Source organism: Argentina anserina, chromosome 1 (assembly GCF_933775445.1).
Source record: "Argentina anserina chromosome 1, drPotAnse1.1, whole genome shotgun sequence".
Taxonomy (NCBI): domain Eukaryota; kingdom Viridiplantae; phylum Streptophyta; class Magnoliopsida; order Rosales; family Rosaceae; genus Argentina; species Argentina anserina.
Window position 1 is genome coordinate 22,444,414 of NC_065872.1, and position 22,306 is coordinate 22,466,719.

The following is a 22,306-nucleotide window of genomic DNA, read 5'->3' on the forward strand; positions in this document are numbered from 1 at the left end:
GTCAACCACTTCAGGTCTAGAGCATATCAAGGTAAATAACAAAATTGAAACATAAAAGAAAAATCCGAAATGGATTGGGTTCGAGTTGCTTTTTTCTAAAGTGTTAATCTGAAATTTTATTTAATAATTAAGATATATAAAATAAATATCAAATTAAAACATAAAAAAAAAACCGAAGTGGATTGAGTTCGAGTTGCTTTCTCCGAGTGAAGAGAACAAGAGTGGATGTGGATTACAAGCGAAGCAAGGGGGCTTACGTGTATCACTTTCTTATAAGTTGTAATTAATAGTGAACTGATCTGATCAACTATTGATCACTCTTTTTGCGTGACTGCGTCTTGTTGCCGCCACATCTGTCTCTTGTTACGTCTTCCACGCTCCCCACTCAAACTTCCTCCAATTATTCTTGTGACGTAAAAGGAATGCCCATGTTGACAAGTGAATTTCGCTATGCATTTACGGCAAGTCAAGTTATGTTACTTCTTAAAACAGTTTTTTTAGGACTCGGTATCCGAATTTCAGTTCAGATTTAGGGTAAATCTATATTCAATTTGAATTAATCAGTTATTCAATTTGTCCATCAATATCTAAATTTTAAATATCTTAACTCGAATATTCAACTAATCCGAATTCTTAAATCGGTTCAGATCAGTTTCGGTTAAAATTCAAATATGAAAAGTCTTCTGTCTATAAACTCAAATTATAAAATGTATCAGGCAATTTAATTATCTAAACACTTTAAGCACACAAATTTCAAATATAAATCTAAAGAATAAGTTTGTCACCATATTATAAAACTCATTATCATAACCATAAGTTCAAACTTTCATTCATCAACTAATAATGGAGTGTCATGTATATTAAAAATAATATATTTATAATTAAGTTAAATTATTCGGATCGGATCGCCTTTTTTGGATGATTTAAGAGGTGGATCCGTATCCAATCCGATTTTAACCGGATCGGATCAGTTTCATTTGTTTTTCAACCCAAATATTTTGGATCGGTTACCTGATTAAGAAAATCGGGATGTTTCAGATCGGTTTTTATGCAAATTTGGTTTTTTGCCCAACCTTAAGTCTTTTTGAAAAAAAAAATTGCCTAATGTGAATGGTTCCGATCGATGACTTCAATACAGACGCATAGTGGCTTAAAACATTTCGATTGCGCCCAGTACAATTTTGTCTAGTGGCATTAGTCTCTCATAGTAAGTGAGATCGTGAATTCGACTCACAGCAGACTCGTTGTAGTATAATATTGTATTTGATTAAAAAAGACACTTCGATTGGATGTAGTTTCATGACATGCGTACCAATCTTCGGATTTCAGAACGGACAGTTAATTATGATTTAATCCATTTTACATTCCTTTGCTTGAATTAGAGCTTTTCTTAGTAATTGCTTTCGGCAAGAGTAACTGTCATTCTTCTAATCTTTCTTCCGGGCTTTCTAGCCCCGGCAACTTTCTTCTATCTCTGCTAAAAAAAACTCTAATGTTCAGAATGGACAATTGACCCATCGAAATTAATTTTAATAAAGCTTACGGTAGAAGTTTCCATCTAATGGTTTCGAACGTAACTTGTTTCCCTGTTTTTCCCAATATCAACAATGGCAGCAGTAACATTCACAACTCCAGGAGAACATAACTGAGTAAGAACACCTTTCAAAAAAGAATGATTAAGAACATGAGTTGAATACAAGTATTTTCTAGGAAAAAATACTACATGAGTGAATAATACCAAAGGCACATGGTAGTATCGAATGAGTAGTAAGATGATGATGTATAAAAGTACTTTCATATTGTAAGATACATGTGTTCGTTAGTAATTAAACTATAGTTAAACAGTGGAAACTGGAAAGCAAAAAAATCTCTAGCAAAGTTAGCTATAACCTTGTATCAACAGAAACTTCAATTCAAGCTTCCAGAATTTGATACATAATGGGAAATAATTGATTTTATAGCTCAAGGCCGTCTAAGCCTTTCCGTAGTACTCACTCTTTCAGAAAAACTTGGTTAATCCAAAAAATAAGAAAACAGTATCATTGTTCAAAAGTTTCTTGCTCGTGACATTTATAAATTTCACAAATTAATTAACAGACATTAGTGAAGGATTTCTTTTTCCCTTTTTTTTTAAGCAGAGTACCTAGTCCTACATAGCTGCCTCACATTTTAAGAACGTTTTTTTTTTGGTCAATATTATTAATAACGTGAAGACATTGAAGTATTGCACCGAGCAGGACCAAAAACCTGCACCTCGAGCTTCATTAATAGCTCAATAACATGACTATTATGCTCGTCGAGCACATACCATTACTAGCTAAGTGAGCCAAACAAAGGAGGCAAGAAAAGCTATTGGATTATAATTTAAATTGTTGGGAGCTGAAGGACCAGATCGAAACACTAACATAGAATATCCAATCCATATCAAGCAACTACGCATCAAAGACTCTTGATTGGGGAAAACAGAAAATAACATGCGGTATGAGTAAATAGGCTGAACTCCAGATCACTATAATATCCTATCTTGGAATATTATTATAACTGTTAATTAAAATATATGAAGGTACCAAAATGAACCCTTCAATGTTAGGAAATGTGGGTTTACAGTACTGGAAACTCGAGGACCAATAGAAACACTTGATTAACTTAGGGTACGTACATACTAGAGGTGGGTATAAACCGAATTAAACAAGAAAAACTCACCGAACCGAACCAAAAATGTGGTCCGGATAACCGAACTGAAGAGATGTAGTTTGAAGAATGAAGAAAACCAAACCGAAACCGGTTTAAACGGATTGAAAATGGTTTAGGTGATCAAACCGACTGATTTAAAACCGAACCGACCGAATTTAATTTAATAATTTAAAAACTAATAAATAATGGGTATTAACAAAAAATAACAAAACAAAACATATAAAATTATCTAGCATAGTTGATAAAGTGCATACTTGTTATATTTTAGGTCAGGAGTTTGAATCGCGACATTAACATTTCAATGTTTTATTGAAAATATGTATCAAAATGAGTATAATTTTTACATAGTTATTACCAAGAAGTGCGTGTAATGTAGTGGTTTGTAGCATCACCTCCTATCCAAAAGATTGGGAGTTTGAGTCTCAACTTTTACAAAGTTCTAAAATTTTGCATATGAGGTGTGAACCGAAACCGAACCGAATTTGGTTAAACCGATTATTTCGATTAAGGCTAAATCAATTCGGTGAACGGTTTGAGTTTCTAATAAACCGATTAAAGCGGTTTGATTTCGGTTTGGACCAAAAACCAAACCGAACCGATATATGCCCAATCCTAGTACATACCCAACATAATATAATCAAAGCATTAGATGCACCTTATTCAAATTGGCGGAATTAAAAATAACAGAAAATGAAAAGATGAAATATTAGAGGACAATTAGACGAGCTGTGAATCAGTCAGATAAAACACAAAATGATGACAGGAATAATTTCTATGAATAAAAGGAAAGTGATCAAAATCATAAAAATTAAAAGAACTGGGTGGTTCCAGTCATACCTCGAACTTTGCTATATGGACCTCTCAACGAAATAAAAAAAGAAAAGAAATTGATAAAGTTGGGAAGAATCCAAAGAAATTGATAAACTGATCTTCTATCAATTTCTTCTTATTCCCTTTTTCTGCAATTTACTATTATATGTACCCAGAAAAAAAAAAAGTTCATTGATAAACCAACAATTCATGAAAAGATGGGGGATGTTCTTAATTTTAACACCATGAGGGCTGAGACAAACAAGTAGTCTGCCAAAACGCATATAGACACTAGTCATTAAAAGCAGTTCTTAATTTTATCATGAATGTCCAATTATTCTACCAATAGTACATACATAAGGGGAGAAATGATTATTAAATCAACTGAAATGGAAGCAAAAAATGACTGAAAGTACTGGTCAATTGAAGGACAGAGCATTCAATACAAGACTCTCGTTGCAGCAGTTATGCAAGCATGCAAGGTCTCGGAGAAAAGGAATGATAAGAATAGGAATGAGTAAGAAAAAGATAGAGGAATCAATGAATTCAACAACATTAGAAACCAAAAGGCAAATTTAAAAGGTCATGCAAAATAGCAAATTTTAAGGAATCAATGAATTCACCAACATTAATGGTCAAAGTCCACCAAATTACTCGTTATAAGAGATTTTAATTTCAGAACAACGAACGGTGATCAACCATTAAACTAGCAAAAGCTATTGGCAAGAAAAAGTGGACAGTCCAGAAGCTAATCAACCTTAGACATGCTAGAGGTGATGCTTCTGAAATCTCTATCGAAAATGGCACTATGTTTACGGTCCTTTTTTCCTTTTCTACAAGGCTTTCTGCACAGCCATCATTAGCTGTTGAAATCACCTCTTTATGACATTGTCATTAACAGAAGCCAAGTAAGACAAATACTCTACGGGACTTTATGACATAGTTTCGTACAATTTGAAATGGATACTGATTCGACCAAAACTCATCATATTCAACATTAAAAACTTCAAGCATTATCTTAATAAGAATTTCAGGAACTTATCCTTTCTCCTACAATATAATGTCTTCAAAGTTCAAACAGGTGAAGCATACAGACAAGCTCAACAGATTTCATGACAACACATGGTAGGTTTTAGAATTCGAAGTAAGACTAGATTTAATAATTGGAGCAAAGACTTAACCTTCTGAGTCCTGAAACTAAACTATCAGATACGTATGAACACTGTCACATATGCTTTTCTCACAGAATTTCATTTATGATGTTTACTTCGGCAGGAGTTTTGAAAGAATAAACAAGAAACATCATAGTGAACAGAAAGTGTTTCAATCAGTAACAAAACTCATTCAGAAAATCATCAACATCTAACCTTTTTCAGCATGTAGAGATTCTTCATCATCAGATAAACCCATTAACAAGCCATTAGTAAAAGAAGCTTCTACACTTAACTGACCCACAAAGGCATAACTTCTTCCTCTGATATGGATTCCCAGGAAGGATCATCCCATAATCATAAGTCAACTCTTTCATGGGAGGAATGTGTCCAACCGCATAAAACGCAACATGTAAGTCAGATTCATTTTTATTTTCACGTAGAACTGGTTGCCAGATTACATTTGGAGAACAGCTGTGATTCATAAAGCGAGCAACATTTCCAGCTGTATTTGCACTTATAAGTAGAGGAAAAGGGGCATTTGGACCCTCAATAGAATCACCAGGTAGAACTCCAAGTGGCTGACAAGTACGATTAGCATCAAAACTGTAATCATCTGCTCGATCGTCCCCAAGACTTTCAATACCAGAAACATTCAAAGCTTCTCCTGCATATTCACATAAGAAAGCACCAGCACGTATGGGATCCCAGGACCTCAAACCCCAACCTTTATCCTTCGTCTTAAACACTTCCAAACGAACTCTCAAACCACCTTGGGACACACGATTACGACAATTAGGAGGGCATTTGCACGAAGGACCACATTCATGTAATAAGGATTTTTGGTTCACAAGAAGTCCATTTGCAGTATATGGGAGATTTTCTTCATTTTTCTGAATGCAAAGGCAGCTGGAATCACCTGGGAGACATCCACCAGAACAATTACATCCAGCAGTAGGGTCTGTGAGTTTAACAGGTTTTGAGTACTTGAGACTAGGACTATATGTGAAGTGAGCAGGGCCTTTTTCACCATCTATGTCATTTACAAGAGAAACAGGAACATTTTCTGCCCCTGAAGTAAGATCCGGCAATATCAGTCCAGGCCTTCCAGCATTTGTTTCTTTCCATTGCTCAATTGATTTCCATAATGTAAACGCTTCAGGCTGACCGGGCAATCTTACCAATCTGTACTTGAATACATTTGCACCACTCTTCCCTTTGTCTACCCATGATCCATATATTTTGTATAGACCGTCATAGACATATACCTTCCCAGTGGGATGAAATACATCCTTAACACCCCTGATTACTCGTACTTCATTACCCCGATGCAAACTTTTTTCCAGAGCTAGATTACCCCTTTCGAGCTTCTGATCCTTTATTTCCTTATCTTTCCTATTATCATTGCTGGCATTGCCACCTTGGCCACTATATATCAACTCATTCCCATCCTGCATATGATCCTCATACCCTCCAGAAGAAACAATGCTCAATGCTAATGGCTCTTCTTCTGAACTGTTCTTGATTCCCATATAATCTATCCCGCCCATACTTTGACCATGTAATCCAACCAAGCACAATTCCATTCGGAAAAAGAAAATATCCCCAACTTCAACACCAGGCACTGTACCAATCTTCTTCTTGGCATTTGTCCTAATTCCCTTATTCATGAAGAGAGTTGCAGCCCTTAGATCAGGGCGCCCTGTTCTCAACACTCCTGGTATCCCTTCCTTCATTTCTTCAATTTGTAAAATTCTTCTTCGTAGCAGATCATAGTACATGAGTACATATCCAACTGATTCCTTACTGCCCTCACTTTCACTCAATGTATTGGTATATGAGCTGAGAATATTATCAACTATTGCATCAATGTCGACATCAGGAAAAGTGACATTAAAATCCTGGCTAGTCCGTGTCCTTTTCTGAGACCGGAATTTACCCTTTGGCCTCCCAACCTTCCTTGTATTTTCTCCATCAGCAACACTTAAGCTGAAACCATCTTCCTCATCAACCCCACTTTGCGATTGTTGTTGTTGTTGTTGCACACGACTTCTAGTGATCCTTCCGGAAGGCGTAGCATCTCCTCCATTTGAAGGTCCCGTGTACCGGTTCGGGGTTACCCCAGCTGCTGAGGGTGGAGGAGTCCTAAAGGAATTTACTGGAATTGAACTTGGTGTTTGTCGATCTTGTTCGAGGCGCGTTTGAGACTCTGGTGAAATGAAAAAGGGGAAAAATGGAGAAACCCCAGGTGGGAAAGGACCAGCAGGAGAAGCACAAACAAAAGGCGGTGTTGAAGATGAGGAATTACTAGAAGCTGAAGTGAAAACAGGAACAAGGCGCCTCAAAGGCCTGACATCCAAAACCCTAGACTTATCAAAAGACCCAAAACCAGGAGCCGAGTCCTGACCTAAACTGTGCTCCATTATATCAATCTCAGCAGAACTGAAAATGAGCTAGATCAGATCCATTACAACAGCAGCAGAATGCAGAGGGCAACCTACAATTTAGACAGACAATAGAAATTACAAATTAGCTCATCAACAAAACCAATATAGAATACATAAACTCACTTCACTTTGCACAAGATGGTAACTTTCAACAGATCCGAAACCCAAAACTGTTCCTTGTTCAAATAAGAAAAAAAAAACAAGAAAAGGAAAAAGAAAAAACAAGAAGGGGTTTGAGATCGGAAACTAACTGAACCTGACTTGTAACTGATCTGATTTGTTCAAGACAATAAATCAGAGAAACAAGAAAGGAAGAGAAAGAAAAATACCTGGAAGTATTGGTTCTCCTGGGACAGGGGAAGAGAGAACTGCTGTCTAAGCCATCTCTGACGATGAATCAACAATTCGAAGTGCCTTTCTTGTGTATTCTTGATAAACCAGCGTTTATATAGATTTGTAGGAAGATCTGTTTCGGAAGTAAGAAGCCCCTAATTTAAGATGAGACAGGATTCTCCATTGATAGCAAATGGTATTCATTAAGCAGGGGAAAACGTATTTTTAAAGGTCAAAATTTTAGGCCTTGTTCTTACCAGAACCGACTAACAGGTCAGCTACTCAGCAAATCTTCATAATTAAATACTGTATAGAAAGATGTTGTTGTGAAAGACCTAACACTGATAATTTTGTGTAGGGCCAAAAAATGTGAACCGTAACTTTAGCGGGAAAACGCTCTAACAAATAATGTTATAAATATGTCGGAAAAACAATGAAAAAACAGTGAAGAATCGCCGAAAAACTTGCTAAAAAACCAATGACCGGAAAATCAGTCGTCGTCGGCCGGAATCTGGCCGATTAGGATGCCGGACTTCATATCCGACAGGGAGCGCTGGCAACCGGGCAGTGGTGCCGAAAACGCCGGAAATGAGCTGGAAGGCGGTCAAAACGGCCGGAAACGTCGACAAAACGTTTTTGAATCGTGATGGAAACGGCAGGGATCATGACGATGTCATTTTTTGACATTCCAATGTTCGTTTTTCAAATGTTAAGTGTCAAATTCACAATATAATACTATTGGAGTCTCATGTAACCCACGGCCAATTTAAGAACCACTTGTAGTTGCATACGTTTACCATTCATGCTAGGTTTAAGGCAAATAAAATTCTCACGAGATCATCTTGTAAACAAAGAATATGAGAAATTGTATTGAATATGTCAATCTTTAATACAACACAAACAAGCTTCCAATTCCAATAGACGACTTAAGCTAAAGTCAACGTTATACTTGAAAAATTGTAAGCAGAAAACATGATCAAAATATATTGACTAATCAAAAGTCTGTAGCAACAAAATCTTACATATCAGATCGGGCAGAGCCTTAGCCTGAGGCTCAAAAAGTTTGTTTACTTGAGAATAGAAGAATGTTACGTTTCCATCTCCAAAGTTCCCTCAACAGATATAGGTTTAGGTGCCAAAAATGGCATGTGCTTCATGAATGTGGAGCATGCATCAATGTCAACTCTGGTAAAACAACGTCATAGACGTTTATTGAATCACTTTAAGTGTGTCCCATAGAATTTGCTATTTTGGGAATCTTTTGTCAGCAAATAGTGTTGCTTCAGAGTAATGAATTTCAACTCAAATTAATGAGTACGTAGACCTTCGGATTATCTGATAGGAGCACAAAGTGTGACGTTCTTAATGTATATATGCCCTATTCTTATGCTTTGTTACTTCCTATTTAGTTGTTTTAGATTCATACTTGTCATATGTATGTTTGAAGTAGAGCTATTTCGAATTGAGATGATTTGATGATGAAATTGTGCTAAGTGTTAGAACTCCTGATTGAGCTAGGATTCCTTACTCGACTAGGACTCTACTTTCCTATTTTCATTCTTTCCTATTCCTTAATCGACGATTTCTTTTCAGGAAAGACAAATCATATTTGGAAAGAAAGGAGAGTTGCCGAGTTGCATTCCTGGTTGAACAACGAAATCATATTCGAGTTGAAGAAGGAGAAGAGGAGGCCGGCCTAGCTACTCCTAGTTGGACCAAGATTGTTGCCGTGCAGCCTTAAAGTGATCTCCCTATTGGACTTGGTTTCATACATCAAGTTGGATATGGAGTGCATAAATCAAATCCATAACAAAGAGGATTTCAGTTTCCCAATTGGATTCTATCTCCTTATGGCACGGCAAGAAGGCTTCCTACACCTCTATATATAGAGGCCGGCCTCTCCATTCAGCAAGATCATCAGCCCTATACACAAACACAAGCCATAGCTCTGCCGAATTCATCCTTCACCCTTCCAAGAAATCCTAAAACCGATTCCATCATTCCCCACCAATCAATAGCCTTCAAGCCTTGTGGAGAAGGTTTCATCCATAGAAGTCTCGGCTACACTTGTGGATTGCTTGATTTATAAAGTGTAACCATGATTCACTCTTGTTTAATTTCGGTTTTGGTTTTGTTCTTGTTCTTGGATGAAGCATGTGATTTGTGTAGAGTAAACTTGTTTCAATTTTGTCTATGAGATAGTTACTTGTTTCAAATTATATAAAGTTGCGATTTTAGGTTTTTGGTTTTATGAATTTTGGTTTCTGCCGTGCCTTGTTATTGAATGATTTCGATATCTATATGTTATGTATATGCTTGTAGCATGATATTTAGGTTGTTGGATTTATGACTTATGCTATGAACATGTTTATTCTTTTCTATGTGATTTTCGGAATTGCATGATTGGGGGTTAAGTAGGTGACATGCTTAATGAATTCAATATGCGTGGCTTTGGAGTTGCATGGTAGGATAAGTATGTTAGATTTCGATTAAAACCGCTTGGAATGGATCGAATGTGTTAAGTGTCTATGTGTTTAGGTTACTGCTTAGAACCCTAAATGCATGATCCAACCTTAGTTATTCATGATAGTGTCTCGGCATGACTCTTAAAGGAGGACTATAATCTGATTTTCGTTAGCTTTGTATGATTTGTTTTGGTGATTGTTTATGTGTTGGTTGGTTGATCACATGTATATAATAGTTTAGGTTTTATTTACTGTTTTTATGATTCAATCCAAAACCTATATCAAACCTTAAAACCTTTATGAATTCGTGTAAGTATTGTGATCCTAAGCCCTGGCTGGATCCCCGGTTTGTGAACGATACCCTCTTGCTTTATACTACTATGATGTGTTCAGGGTTAAATATTGATGTCGAGTAATCGAGCATTCATCATTATCGTTTATAGACATGAGTTTAAGAAAACTCAAACACTCAAATAACAGTCGCGATGGCAACATATTCAAAAGAAACGAGGGTTGTATAGGTTTCGAATAATCGAAACTATTCAAGTATGTAACCGGAATTAGAAGGGTTGTGATGTATATGGTCACAAAATAATCGATGCAAATCGGCGATTCTCCTAAACGCACCCAAAACAGTGGTGCACTCAGGCGACCACATGAAACCGATTTTTTTCCTTTAAATAATAACGTGACTCCCCCAGGATTATCACATGAAAAACATCGATCAAGAGGGAATCATATCCCTCTTTGGTCTCATCGGCGCTATAAGAAGGGCCGAAAAAGAGACATGAAGAATGTTAATAGCCCTCGATAATTTATATATATATATATATATATGTGTGTGTGTGTGTTTAAAAGCAGCAACTTTAAGAAAAACATACTTGTTGTTCTATAAATAGACCGCATATAATTAAATTGCTCTGCAAATCGATCGGCATGCAGAAAAGCTGCTTGATTAATTCTTTTTCCTTGTCGATATTTGTACTAATGACATAAAAAGATCTTGAGTAACGTCCATCTCTAGCAAATATGTCATCATAGTGGTACGACGATTGATCATTTTTCCTTTATGAGCATGTGAAATTTATAGTTAGAAACTAAAACGTGCAAAGAAATTAAAAAAAAAGGAAGAGGAGAGAGAGTTGAAAGGGTATTGGGCTCAGCAGGCCGTAGGCCCAATCGGAGACGGGTCAGCCTGAAGTTGAAACTGGGTCGACCGGTTCGTACCCGAAGAAAACAGGTCGAGCGAAGGTTCTAATCCGAAGCTCTTGATCTGCAAATCTTGGTTGGAAGCTATCATCGAGATGCGTATGTCGTTGGTTCCGGGCGAGAATCGTTGGACCATTGTCGATGCTAACGAGGTGGTAGACGGCGTCGATCGGTTTGTCGTTGATCTCAGTTCGACGGGCAGCAGTGCTCGTTATCATTTTTGTCGTCGTTCTTGTGGCTACTTCTGGGTCGACATCGATCCTTGTCGGCGGCGACGTGAGGGATTGAAGCAGGAGCAGCAGCGCGAACACAACATGGGGAGAAAACCCGATCAAGATTGTCGGAGTAGATGAACTGGGTGCCCATATCAATATTCTGGGTGTCCTAAGTAGTAAACGAATTTCTCTCATATCTACCGACAACTTGTTGTCGGCATCCCCAAATATTTTTGATGATTCAAGGAAAAGAGGTTGTCGGGGAAAAAGAATTTCATGGTTAAGGTTAATTTTTTTGTGGTGGCATCGTCACTCAGACACTTTAGAACAAAGTGCATGATAACATGTTCGAAGAGGAACGAAACGAGAATAATAACAACTTAAAAGAATATAACGTCACACTTTATTGATTAAATGGAGTCTATACATATGGAGTATCCCGAAGAATCAGGAATTCATATCTATTACATTAAAACATAATCTACTCCAATAAAAAAACATAAATATGCTAAGACTATAATAATTCTTCCGGAACAGGAACCCACTAGAATCTTTATTTATTTATTATTATTTATTTACTATGCGTTTTTATACCTAGAATCAATACAATTTTGATTTCTATTTTATTACAGAAGAATGTAATACTATCAAATAGGGAGAAACATCATCTTAATTCATTGATAATGAGACCTTATATATAGGCATTACATTGAGTATCCCGTAGAATAAAAGATTATATATCATTCCTTATCTAGATTAACATATACTAATTAGAACAAGATACACCAGAAGATTACGGAGATAATCCTCCTACAACACTCCCCCTTATATTGTGATCCTAATGTGTCATGGTGCATAACTGTTGCCTCGGTAAAAACATTGCCAAGTAAAATAAAAACCACGGGTAAAATAAAACGCTTGGTCAAAGGGAAAAATAGTATAACGCACCAACTACAGTTGAAGGTAACTTGTGGTAGAAACTAGGGGTGGGCACGGGACGGGATGGGATGGGACGAGGCTCATCCCACGTCTCATCCCACTCTTTTGAATCGGGACGGGATCGGGATGGAACGGGACAAATCCCACCTTCCTATGAAGTTAAAAAAAACCTATATTTTTACTTTTTCATAACAAAATAACATTCAATAATGAAATTTTAACAAAAAATGCATATTGTGTTCAAAATATTATAATTTACCATTATTATTTGAGTTGATATAATTTTGTAGTTATTAAGAACATAAATTAGTTTCATTTTAATACAAGTATATAAGAAATTTTAAGTTTTCATTAAAAGTGGGACGGGACGGGACGAAGCGGGATATAAATTATTTGTCCCACGTCTCATCCTACTATTATGAAACGGGATGAAATCGGGACGGGACGGACGTTTTTAGACCTCCGTCCCGTCCCTATGAATTTCGGGATGGGATCAGGATGGGATCGGGATTTCCATTTTTTATGCCCACCCCTAGTAGAAACTCCCCTTGAAGTCTGTGATCAGTAACTTAATCTCGGAGCTTAGATAGATAGCATATACGAACGCTCTTCACATTCTTCAAAAGTATAAATTGGTCAATGATTTGAATATCAAATGTCGTCAATTATTCTTAAATCAAACATGTACACTTATCCGTATATGGATAAAAATAAAGAGGATTGCATAACAACTCAAAACAAGAGTTTGCAATAAATAATAGATTCACGTGTGGTATGATCTTCACACACTTAAACAGTTATAACTTTTTCGATACAACAGGTATGGATGAACTGTAAAAAGTTCTGTAAATACCATTATTCTTACAAGAACGGACTAACTGGGTCAGCTACTCAACAAATCTTCATAATTAAATAATGTTACTGTATAAATAGATCTTGTTGTGAAAGACCTAGTACTAGATAATTTTGGGTAGAGCTAAAGAATGTGAACTATACAAGTTAACAATAGCATTGATTAAACAAAGGAAGGGCTCCAGTGTATAGAGAGGACCTCGCCATTTAAGAAGTAACCATAGAAAAGATGGAACCCACTAGATTTACTAGGCGTTTTTGATACCTAGTATCGATATAATTTTGATTTATATTTTATTTTCTAGGCGAAATGCCTAAAAACAATCGTGGTCAGGAAGGTTTCAACTAGAGCTCGTCAACGGGCCGGGCCGGGCCTTAGTATATTTAGATAAGTGATGGGCATAGTATATTCATAAATATGAAGATCCAAGCCCGCCCATCTAAAGCGGGTCTTGTGGGTTTTTGCAGGCTGACCCTGACGGGCTTTTAGGGCCAGGTCTTGCAGACTTGTGTTAGAAAAATAGAACATATTTACTCTTATTTAAAGGTTTGAAAAATAAAAGAATTCTTCAAAAACATTCTAAAAAAAGTCACCAATAAATTTTTCGTTTCGAAATATTGTCGATCGACACCAGTAGATGTGATCGATATATATATTTAGGGACCTTGTAAAAATTTCGTCTGTTTTGGACATGCTTTGACCGTCCGTATCTACGGTCAACTAAAAAATAAGCGTATTGACATATTAAAACCTCATTGACCAGAGATTTTCCAAATGAGTTTCTTCATTGTGGCCTTGCACGATCAATGATAAAAATTAGGTGATTTCAAATATGTAAATATATTTCGGCATTCGCATCTTGGTAATGGGTCCTCTCTTAGGAGTTAGGACATATTAGTGGTGTTTTCGGTTTACCGGAAATTCCGACGATCAAACGAGGTCCTAATTGGATGAAAATTTTTCAGGGTCACTAAATATATATACCGATCACATCGGCTGGTATCGATCGATCCCGAGAAGTTTCCTTCATATAGTCGCTTCATAATGCGATAGTTTTATTATAAACCTAATATAAAAGTTATGATACATTAGTAAACACTTCACGATCGACAACATCAGTTCGAAATATGGTCGATCGACATCAGCAGATATGATCGGTAAATATCTTTAGAGATCCCGTAAAAATTTTGTCTGTACCTACGGTTAACCAAAAAAGAGGCGTTTTGACATATTAAAACATCATTAACCGGGGATTTATCAAATGGGTTTCCTCGGTGCGACTGCGCACGATCGTTACAAAAATTAGATGTTTTCAGATATGCAAACGGCTTTTGGTGTTTGCATCTTGGTAATGGGTATTTCCTTAGGACATATTAGTGGTGTTTTTGGTTTACCGAAAATTCCAACAGTCAAACGAGGTCTGAATTGGATGAAATTTTTACACGGTCACTAAATATATATACCGATCACATCGGTTTATGTCAATCAATCCCGATAATTTTTCTTCATATAGTCGCGTCATAATGCGATAGTTTTATTCTAAACCTAATTTAAAGATTATGATACATTAGTGGACACTTTGCCGATCAATAACTCCAGTTCGAAATATGGTCGATCAACATTAGCAAATGTGATCGGTATATATATTTAGAGATCTCTTAAAAATTTCGTCGATTTTGAACATGGTTTGACCGTTCATACCTACGGTCAACCAAAAAAGAGGCGTTTTGACATATTAAAACCTCATTCACAGGGGCTTTACCAAATGGATTTCCACAGTGCGATCGCGCTCGATCGATTATAAAAAGTATGTGATTTCAGATATGCAAAACGGATTTTCGGTGTTCGCATCTTGGTAATGGGTCTTCCCTTAAGGCATATTAGTGGTGTTTTCAGTTTACCGGAAATTCTGACGGTCAGACGAGGTTCGAATTAGATGAAATATTTACAGGGTCACTAAATATATATACCGATCATATTGGTTGGTGTCGATCGATCCCGAGAAGTTTTCTTTATATAGTCGCTTCATAATGCGATAGTTTTATTCTAAACCTAATATAAAGGTTATAATACATTAGTGGACACTTCGACGATCGATAACTCCAGTTCAAAATATGGTTGATCGACACCAGCATATGTGATTGGTATATATATTTAGGGATCCCGTAAAAATTTGGTCAGTTTAAGACATGGTTTGATCGTCCGTACCTACAGTGAACCAAAAAAGATGGGCGTTTTGACATATTAAAACCTCATTGACCGGGGATTTTCCAAATGGGTTTCCTCGGTGCGACCGCGATTGATCGATTACAAAAATTAGGTGATTTCATATATGCAAACGGCTTTTGGTGTTCGCATCTTGGTAATTGGTCTTCTCTTAGGGCATATTAGTAATGTTTGCAGTTTACCGGAAATTCTGACGATCTGACGAGGTCCGAATTAGATGAAATTTTTAGAGGGACACTAAATATATATACGCTGGTGTCGATCGATCCCGATTAGTTTTCTTTATATAGTCGCTTCATAATGCGATAGTTTTATTCTAAACCTAGTAGAATATGTATGTATAATATTTTATTACTCTACGGGCTTTTACGGGCTGGGTCGGCTTTTACACCTCTAAACTAAGCTCGGCTCTCTACCCACGGAAGCGGGCTTTCTCGGGCTTGCGGGCCTCTGTGGGCTTATTGGATCCACAGGTTAAATGATGAGGCCTACTTTCAACATTCTTTTACCATTTTGTTAGTTTTCTTTTACTTTCCTCCTTTCTCCTCGTTTTAGTTAAAAGGGAGGGGAGAGAGAGAGAGACTTTGAAAAACCAAAAACAAGGCCACATGATCCTATTCTTTCTCTTTGACCATTTGACACTCCTCTAGGATATCGTTGTTTTTTTTTTCCTTCAACTTTCAAATACTAAAAAGCTCTGACGTGAGTGACCCAATGAAATTGGTTTAGTGGATGCATGCTAAACTGCAAGTGGGGTGAACATTGCAAAGATGCTTTCGGTAATAAGAGGTCCTTGATATGAACCTTAGTTTGTGAAAAACACGGTTAAACACCCCTTAAGGAAGGGTCATTCTTAAATTGCTCCGGTCCCGGAGTGGTAGCTCACCTTACCACCATTTTTGTGACCATAAAATAAAAATTGTGCGGCAAGTATATGCGAAAGTGGTTGTAGCTTACGTTAGATGACGACTAGGTTGGCATCCAAGCTGTCTCTGGGGATGGAAGAAAAATTGGTGGATCATCAAGATCTTTGGTGTCTGGATAAAGGCTTTATTGCAATAGGGCAATCATGTCCCACTACATGCTACAAGTTACGGTGGTGGCATTCGATTCTTCTCAAAGTATTGTGCGTTATATATGGAGATTGTCAGTGGCAGTAGAGATATAGGCAAGAGAGATATTTGTTCACCTTCAACGATGAGTAGATGAGTCACGGGTGAAGAATGGAAAGCCTTAGGGGTACCAACGAGACGTGACCCTCTAGAACAACAGTGATAGTTTCTATGACATCATGGCTTTTTGATTGGGTTTCATATGGATATGGGTCGCGACTCAAAAGGTTTTCAGTAGCTCTTATAACAGCAGCAACTGCATGACTCGTTAGGGAACTATTGGTCTGGTGTTGCAGGTCATGCCCAATTCCACCAGGGAATGGCACCAGTGCATCTCTCTTTGCCACTATAGTATCTGGTTACTCTTTAAATGACATATTAGGGTTCACCAATGGACATTGTTAAGGAGGAGCAAATCGTGGGCTAGTCAGCGATTTCGTGCCATGTAGGCAGTAAGGGTTTATTGGAGAAGCAACATCTATTAGGGGCAAAAGAGTACCTATTAGAGTCTTCAAACCCGTCCAAATTTCCGTTAGAAAATAATGGGTATATTCATTTTCCATACCCATTGAGAATCCGTTTTTAATATTCGCTCTAATACTTGTTAATGATATTTTGTTATATTATATAAAAATTGATATGAAATATAGAAACAACGTAAAAAAACGTAAAAATGAAAACTAAATATCATGATGAAATTAGTTTTTTTTTTACATTAATCCAACTTAAACCAATACAAGTCTAGTTCAAAATAAAATAATAACTATAAAAAAGTTTTTATTTACATAAATATTAATTAATTAATATTAAAACATATATAATATATATATTATTCTTATTGGGTGGGGATGGGGATGAGGATCAAAATATCATCCATGCCCGTTATCCGATTCTATATTTCAAATATAGGGGATCCCCATACCCGTTTCCCATTTTACCCATTACACAGCCCTATTAAAGTCGAATACCCGTGAACACCCTACCCGATAGGTAATATTGTTATCCCTACGATCTCGGCTAGGCCACCATTATAATGTCGATGTCACTTATGACCCCGGCCACAAGCTCTTCAAACACTAGAGACCAAAATCACCTCTCCCTCTCTCCTCTCAAAAATGTTAGTTCCTAAAAAAAAAGGGGGAAATTCTTGCAGAACAGTTGCTGACATTTGTACAGTGTAAAATCTACCTTAAGATCGTTCATATGAGACATTTTTCATGCAACTCTTTGGTATATCAAAAGAATGGCAAATTCTTGATCAAAAATATTCTGTTTGTATGCACAAATACTCTCGTATTGCAAAAAGGAGAAGAGCACAATTCCACTATGATTAAAGAAAACGCCATATATAAATGAATATTGACACCAGCTCTACATGCCTCATATGAACTACCTGATATGCACTTTGATGGAGATCAGCCTATGAAAGCACATACTGCTGCAAATGTTTCGTTCTTTTCTTGTTCTTCAACTTTCGGAACGCACATGACTCAATCTGTCTAATTCTCTCTCTACTAACACCCATTAGTTCCCCAATCTCTTGCAATGTCTTCATCCTCCCATCCTCCAATCCAAACCTCCATCTGATCACCTGCTTCTCTCTTGTATTGAGACTATCCAGTACCTTCTCCAAATCCTGTTTCATGAACTTTTTCATCAATAGGTCTTCGGCTGTTTCTGCGTCAGGATCTGCAATTACATCCTGTAAAGAAAGTCATGAACTCATCAGAAAAATAAACACTCAACCGCAACCAGGTGGCACTTGTAGGATAAAAAGTTGAAAACTGCTAATGATTGGAAGTAGAATAGGACAGACCGAAGGTTTAAGATTCTGGTTGATTCCAATTTTCTGCTCCAGAGATCTAGGAGCTTTTGGAGTCAGTAGGACAGCCGCAAGCCTCTTCATCGATAGCCCTGTTGCTTCTGCAACTTCTTCATCATTAGGATGTCTTCCGTTTGCACTATACAATTGCTTTTTAGCCTCTCTCACTCTATATGTTGCCTCTACCATGTGAAACTGTTTTACCAAAAATATTAACAAGAATATTAAAAATCAAGCACTGTCATATACAACTCCAGCTGAAATATGAATCAAGACAATAATATTCCCCTCCCCAAAAGCATTGACTTATCATTTCAAAAAATCATTGACTTATACCCTATGTGGGTCCAACAACAATAGGGTCCCCTGGGAGAACTTGTGAATATGAAAATTATGGTTAGCAGCCCAAGTGTTTATAATTGCTATACAGGACCATGGGAATTATGCACAAGATGATATTAAACTTACCGGTAAACGAATTGTTCTCGACTGATCAGAAAGAGACTTTCGAACAGCCTGTTTAATCCACCAATGAGCATAGGTTGAGAACTTAAACCCCTTTGAAGCATCAAATTTTTCTGCACCTCTTACAAGGCCACGACATCCTTCCTGATATACAATAAACAAGATGAAGTTATAATAACAGTATGAATTTCTTCCATCATTTCTAAAAAAGGAAAACACAAAATCTGAAAGATGTATAGGTCTATTGCAAATTTTAAGAATTGTGAACCTCCACGATTTTCAGCAGTTATGCATTTGAAAATCAATGACTTAAGTATCACTTTCACATCTGGAAGCAAGGATTTTTCCTCAAAATTCAGCTAAAATGTTGACTCTTTGGTCATCTAAACTGGGTATATTTAAAAAAGGGTGGAATTGAAATGAGAGTGATAGTAACCAAATGGCAATAGGGATTTGGCTTAATTATTTGCAAAAATAATCTTGCAGAGGAAGTGAAGATTCAATGGTCCACATTATTAAATTACAAATCAGAAAAGGGTGACTTTGTAATCAAACGATTTATTTTATAGTACCTGCACAAGATCTTGAAGATTCATCCCAGCTCCTTGATAATTTTTTGCAATTGATATAACAAGACGTATGTTGCTCTTAATCATTTTGTCTTTGCATAAAATCCCATAGTTTACCCTCTTCCTTAATGTCTTCTGATCAACTCCTGCTGCTGCAGCCCATTGGGCGATGGTGGGCTGAGTCCCACATCTTTGCGCAAGATCCTCTTGGAGCTTTTCTAGTTTAAGAAGTTCCTGAAATATACAATGATAATTAAAGCATCAGATATCCTGCAAATATTCAAACCAAGACAAAATTGCACAGTATTTTTTTCTGAATTCTTATATGCTCCTGCAACTAACTTCAATATTTCCTAGTTTACTTCTAATTGTACAATATTGAGCCGACTTTGCGGAGTAATTAGCCCCCTAAGCTTAACAATAATATCCTTGACATTTTCCTCATTCCAACGACAACAATATCTAGCAGATCAGTCAAAATATTAACAGTCATTGGTATCCAACGCTTCATTACGGAAGTCCTCACATTTTATCTTTTTCCAAAAATTACGTAACATTTCCTTAGGCATATTCCAGAGGAACACCCACCATAAATTACTAAATTTTTAATAGTTTCATGGATTCTATCAGCTATGAAAAGGCATTCTGATTAACAGTATCCAATGGTCGAACACACTCCCTTTATTTAAACAGCCATTATACCCTCCTCCCTGTTAAGATTGATAATGAGAGTGTATATGGACTACTAACATGAGAAATTAAAGTAAACGAGTACATGAAGAGTACAGAATGACCAGTGTGAACTGTTTTTTGAGAGAGAGAGAGAGAGAGAGAGAGAGAGAACTGTTAAAACACTATCCTAAAATTTACACATATGTTGTTTGCAAAGGTAAAGGGAGCAATATCAATGAATATACCAAGGTCTGTTATTATCAACGGGCAGACCAATATATATGTATATCTATACATACATATCAACAAGGTGGTTTCAAATCAGGCCTAAATCACTATTAATTATAAGTAATACCTGTATTCCTTCTGATAGTTCAATTTCTTCAGTTGAAGTAAGAAGCCTAGAAGTATGGGTAGTTGCTCTCAAGTAACGTAATGGATCGGAATGGTCTACATCTTGTAAAGAAGCACGCTTTTTCCGGCTGGTTGAACCAGATTTCACGGACACAACACTGGCAGCAGCCTTTTCTGCTGCCCTGGTTCTTCTTGCCTTCCTTTCTGTTTGGCGCCTTGATCTTGCAGCTATTCCGCCGGAAAGTTGCTCCGGCAGAAGTTCAAATTCTTCATTTTCTGGCTCCACATCTTCAGAATCTTTTATGGCAATTTGAATGAGATGATCCTCCACCAAAGCAGTTTCAGATACCATGGAATCTCCAGTTCTAAGAGTTTGTTCAGTTTCCAGATGCTGAGCCCAGTTGATATGAAAAGCATTGGTCCCACGAGAAACTGGTGACAAACTTTCTGCTTTAGCATGGTGATTGCCAACCAGCGAAGCCACATCCTTTGCAACCTTAAGAGCCGCTTTTGCAAGAGTAACTGCTTCAGCAGCAGCAGCTGCTATAACGGCCTCGTCACTTCTAAGAAGTGTTTCTGTAGCTAAAGCTGCCCCATAGTTTGCCTGAAGGTATACATGAAAGATGATTACAGTTGTGAGCACAACAATTCTCAGGCACTAAGAAGATCCAAGGAGCAATAACATAACTGGGGTATTTTATAATCAGGAAGTTGCTTGACATATAGGCCATTTGTAATGTAAAGTTTGTAAGTCAAGTCCGAATGAGTCAAGGCACGGTTAGCATCTACATAATAATTGTAACAAATTTCCATTCTTTCATTTCATCTTTAATTTTTGTATTGTAGTTCTTTATGTTTTTTTTTCTTCCAATTCCTTTAAGCCTTTCATTCATTGGAAACCATTCAGATATATAGCAGTGCTTCAAAAAAAAATATATCAGATGAACAGAGATAACTGTTGCAACATTTGCAGGTCTTTTTTCAAGAATTACCACAGAATAGCAACATTGCCGCATGAGTTTAGATTTCTGCATTGGCCCTCATTTAATAACTCATCTAATAAAAATGTGCAGAACAACTCTAACCTCAGTGGGAGGACCAATTGCTCCCGTGTATGTCCAGGGTGGACTTGCAACCAAAGAATCAGAGTTAACTTTTAACGAAGGTAATCTGAAATCCTCCATATCAAGCAAGTCAGCTGTTCCTGTTGATGTTGAATGTGACGCAGGAGATACCATATAATGTGCCCGGAAGCTGATAGGATATCTCGCTTTTGCTGCACATTTGAACAATAATTGAAGGATCAGAAAATATACAAATAAGCTGAGCATCAACTAAAATTCATCACAGCGAAAAATACATTGAGCATGAAACAATAGTGTGTTATCTACAATTGTTAGTTGGAACATGAGTTGAGAACTGAAACTAGAACAAGACAGATGTGTTAAATAAGAAGACGAAACGAAACCTTGGAAGCCCATGGCAATGTCATCATAGAGGCTGCTACCTCCGAAGGCCAACAGGGTGAGCTTCTTCTTCTTGTTGTTGCTGTTTTTGTGATTGGGGTGCGGGACAGAGAGTGGGGTGAGAAATGAACAACATATTACAGAAGAGGAAGAGACAGTGGCGTGTTTGTGGGCGTCGCAGTACCCAACTGATAGTGATGAAGAAGATGATAAGATTGACATCTCTGTCTACACGTACAGATTCAGACGCATAGCAATGGCAATACCAAGATCAATACCATACATTTGTCTGCAATCAGAGAGAGAGAGAGAGAGGTTGAACCCTGAGCAAGAGAGCTCGCTTACATTGCAATGGAGCTCAGCCGTTTCCTTATCCTCTAGGATTTGTAATTTTGGACCACCCAAACTAATATGGGCCTTCAGTAAAGGACCAGCCCGGTAAACTAATATGGAGCAGAGTTGGGCAAGGCCGTGTCCCAGACCCCTATGTTGGGCCTCCTGGCT

The 22,306-nt window shown here is 37.2% G+C and overlaps 2 protein-coding genes across 2 annotated transcripts; both read right to left on the reverse strand.

The window, feature by feature from the left end:
* Nucleotides 1–4,570: 4,570 nt before the first annotated feature.
* LOC126782331 (histone-lysine N-methyltransferase, H3 lysine-9 specific SUVH1-like) lies at nt 4,571–7,672 on the reverse strand. The gene is made up of 2 exons (XM_050507552.1): nt 7,432–7,672; nt 4,571–7,152 (listed from the first exon to the last, which is right to left on the reverse strand). The coding sequence occupies exon 2, from the start codon at nt 7,076–7,078 to the stop codon at nt 4,925–4,927; it is 2,154 nt and encodes a 717-aa protein (XP_050363509.1). The 5' UTR covers nt 7,079–7,152; nt 7,432–7,672; the 3' UTR covers nt 4,571–4,924.
* Nucleotides 7,673–17,657: 9,985 nt separating this feature from the next.
* On the reverse strand, nt 17,658–22,124 carry LOC126787706 (RNA polymerase sigma factor sigB). Its single transcript, XM_050513607.1, has 7 exons — nt 21,805–22,124; nt 21,422–21,612; nt 20,338–20,940; nt 19,314–19,544; nt 18,745–18,885; nt 18,271–18,471; nt 17,658–18,156 (listed from the first exon to the last, which is right to left on the reverse strand). The coding sequence occupies exons 1-7, from the start codon at nt 22,022–22,024 to the stop codon at nt 17,875–17,877; spliced, it is 1,869 nt and encodes a 622-aa protein (XP_050369564.1). The 5' UTR covers nt 22,025–22,124; the 3' UTR covers nt 17,658–17,874.
* Nucleotides 22,125–22,306: the final 182 nt, after the last annotated feature.

Excerpts from the sequence above, each read along its gene's own strand:
- LOC126782331 (XM_050507552.1), bottom strand. The coding sequence starts at position 7,078 with ATGGAGCACAGTTTAGGTCAGGACTCGGCTCCTGGTTTTGGGTCTTTT.
- LOC126787706 (XM_050513607.1), bottom strand. The coding sequence starts at position 22,024 with ATGTCAATCTTATCATCTTCTTCATCACTATCAGTTGGGTACTGCGAC. Across the intron at positions 19,545-20,337 it reads AACTATCAGAAGGAATACAG|GAACTTCTTAAACTAGAAAA; the intron begins GTATTACTTATA and ends TGTATATTTCAG. Across the intron at positions 18,472-18,744 it reads CGAGAACAATTCGTTTACCG|TTTCACATGGTAGAGGCAAC; the intron begins GTAAGTTTAATA and ends TTGGTAAAACAG.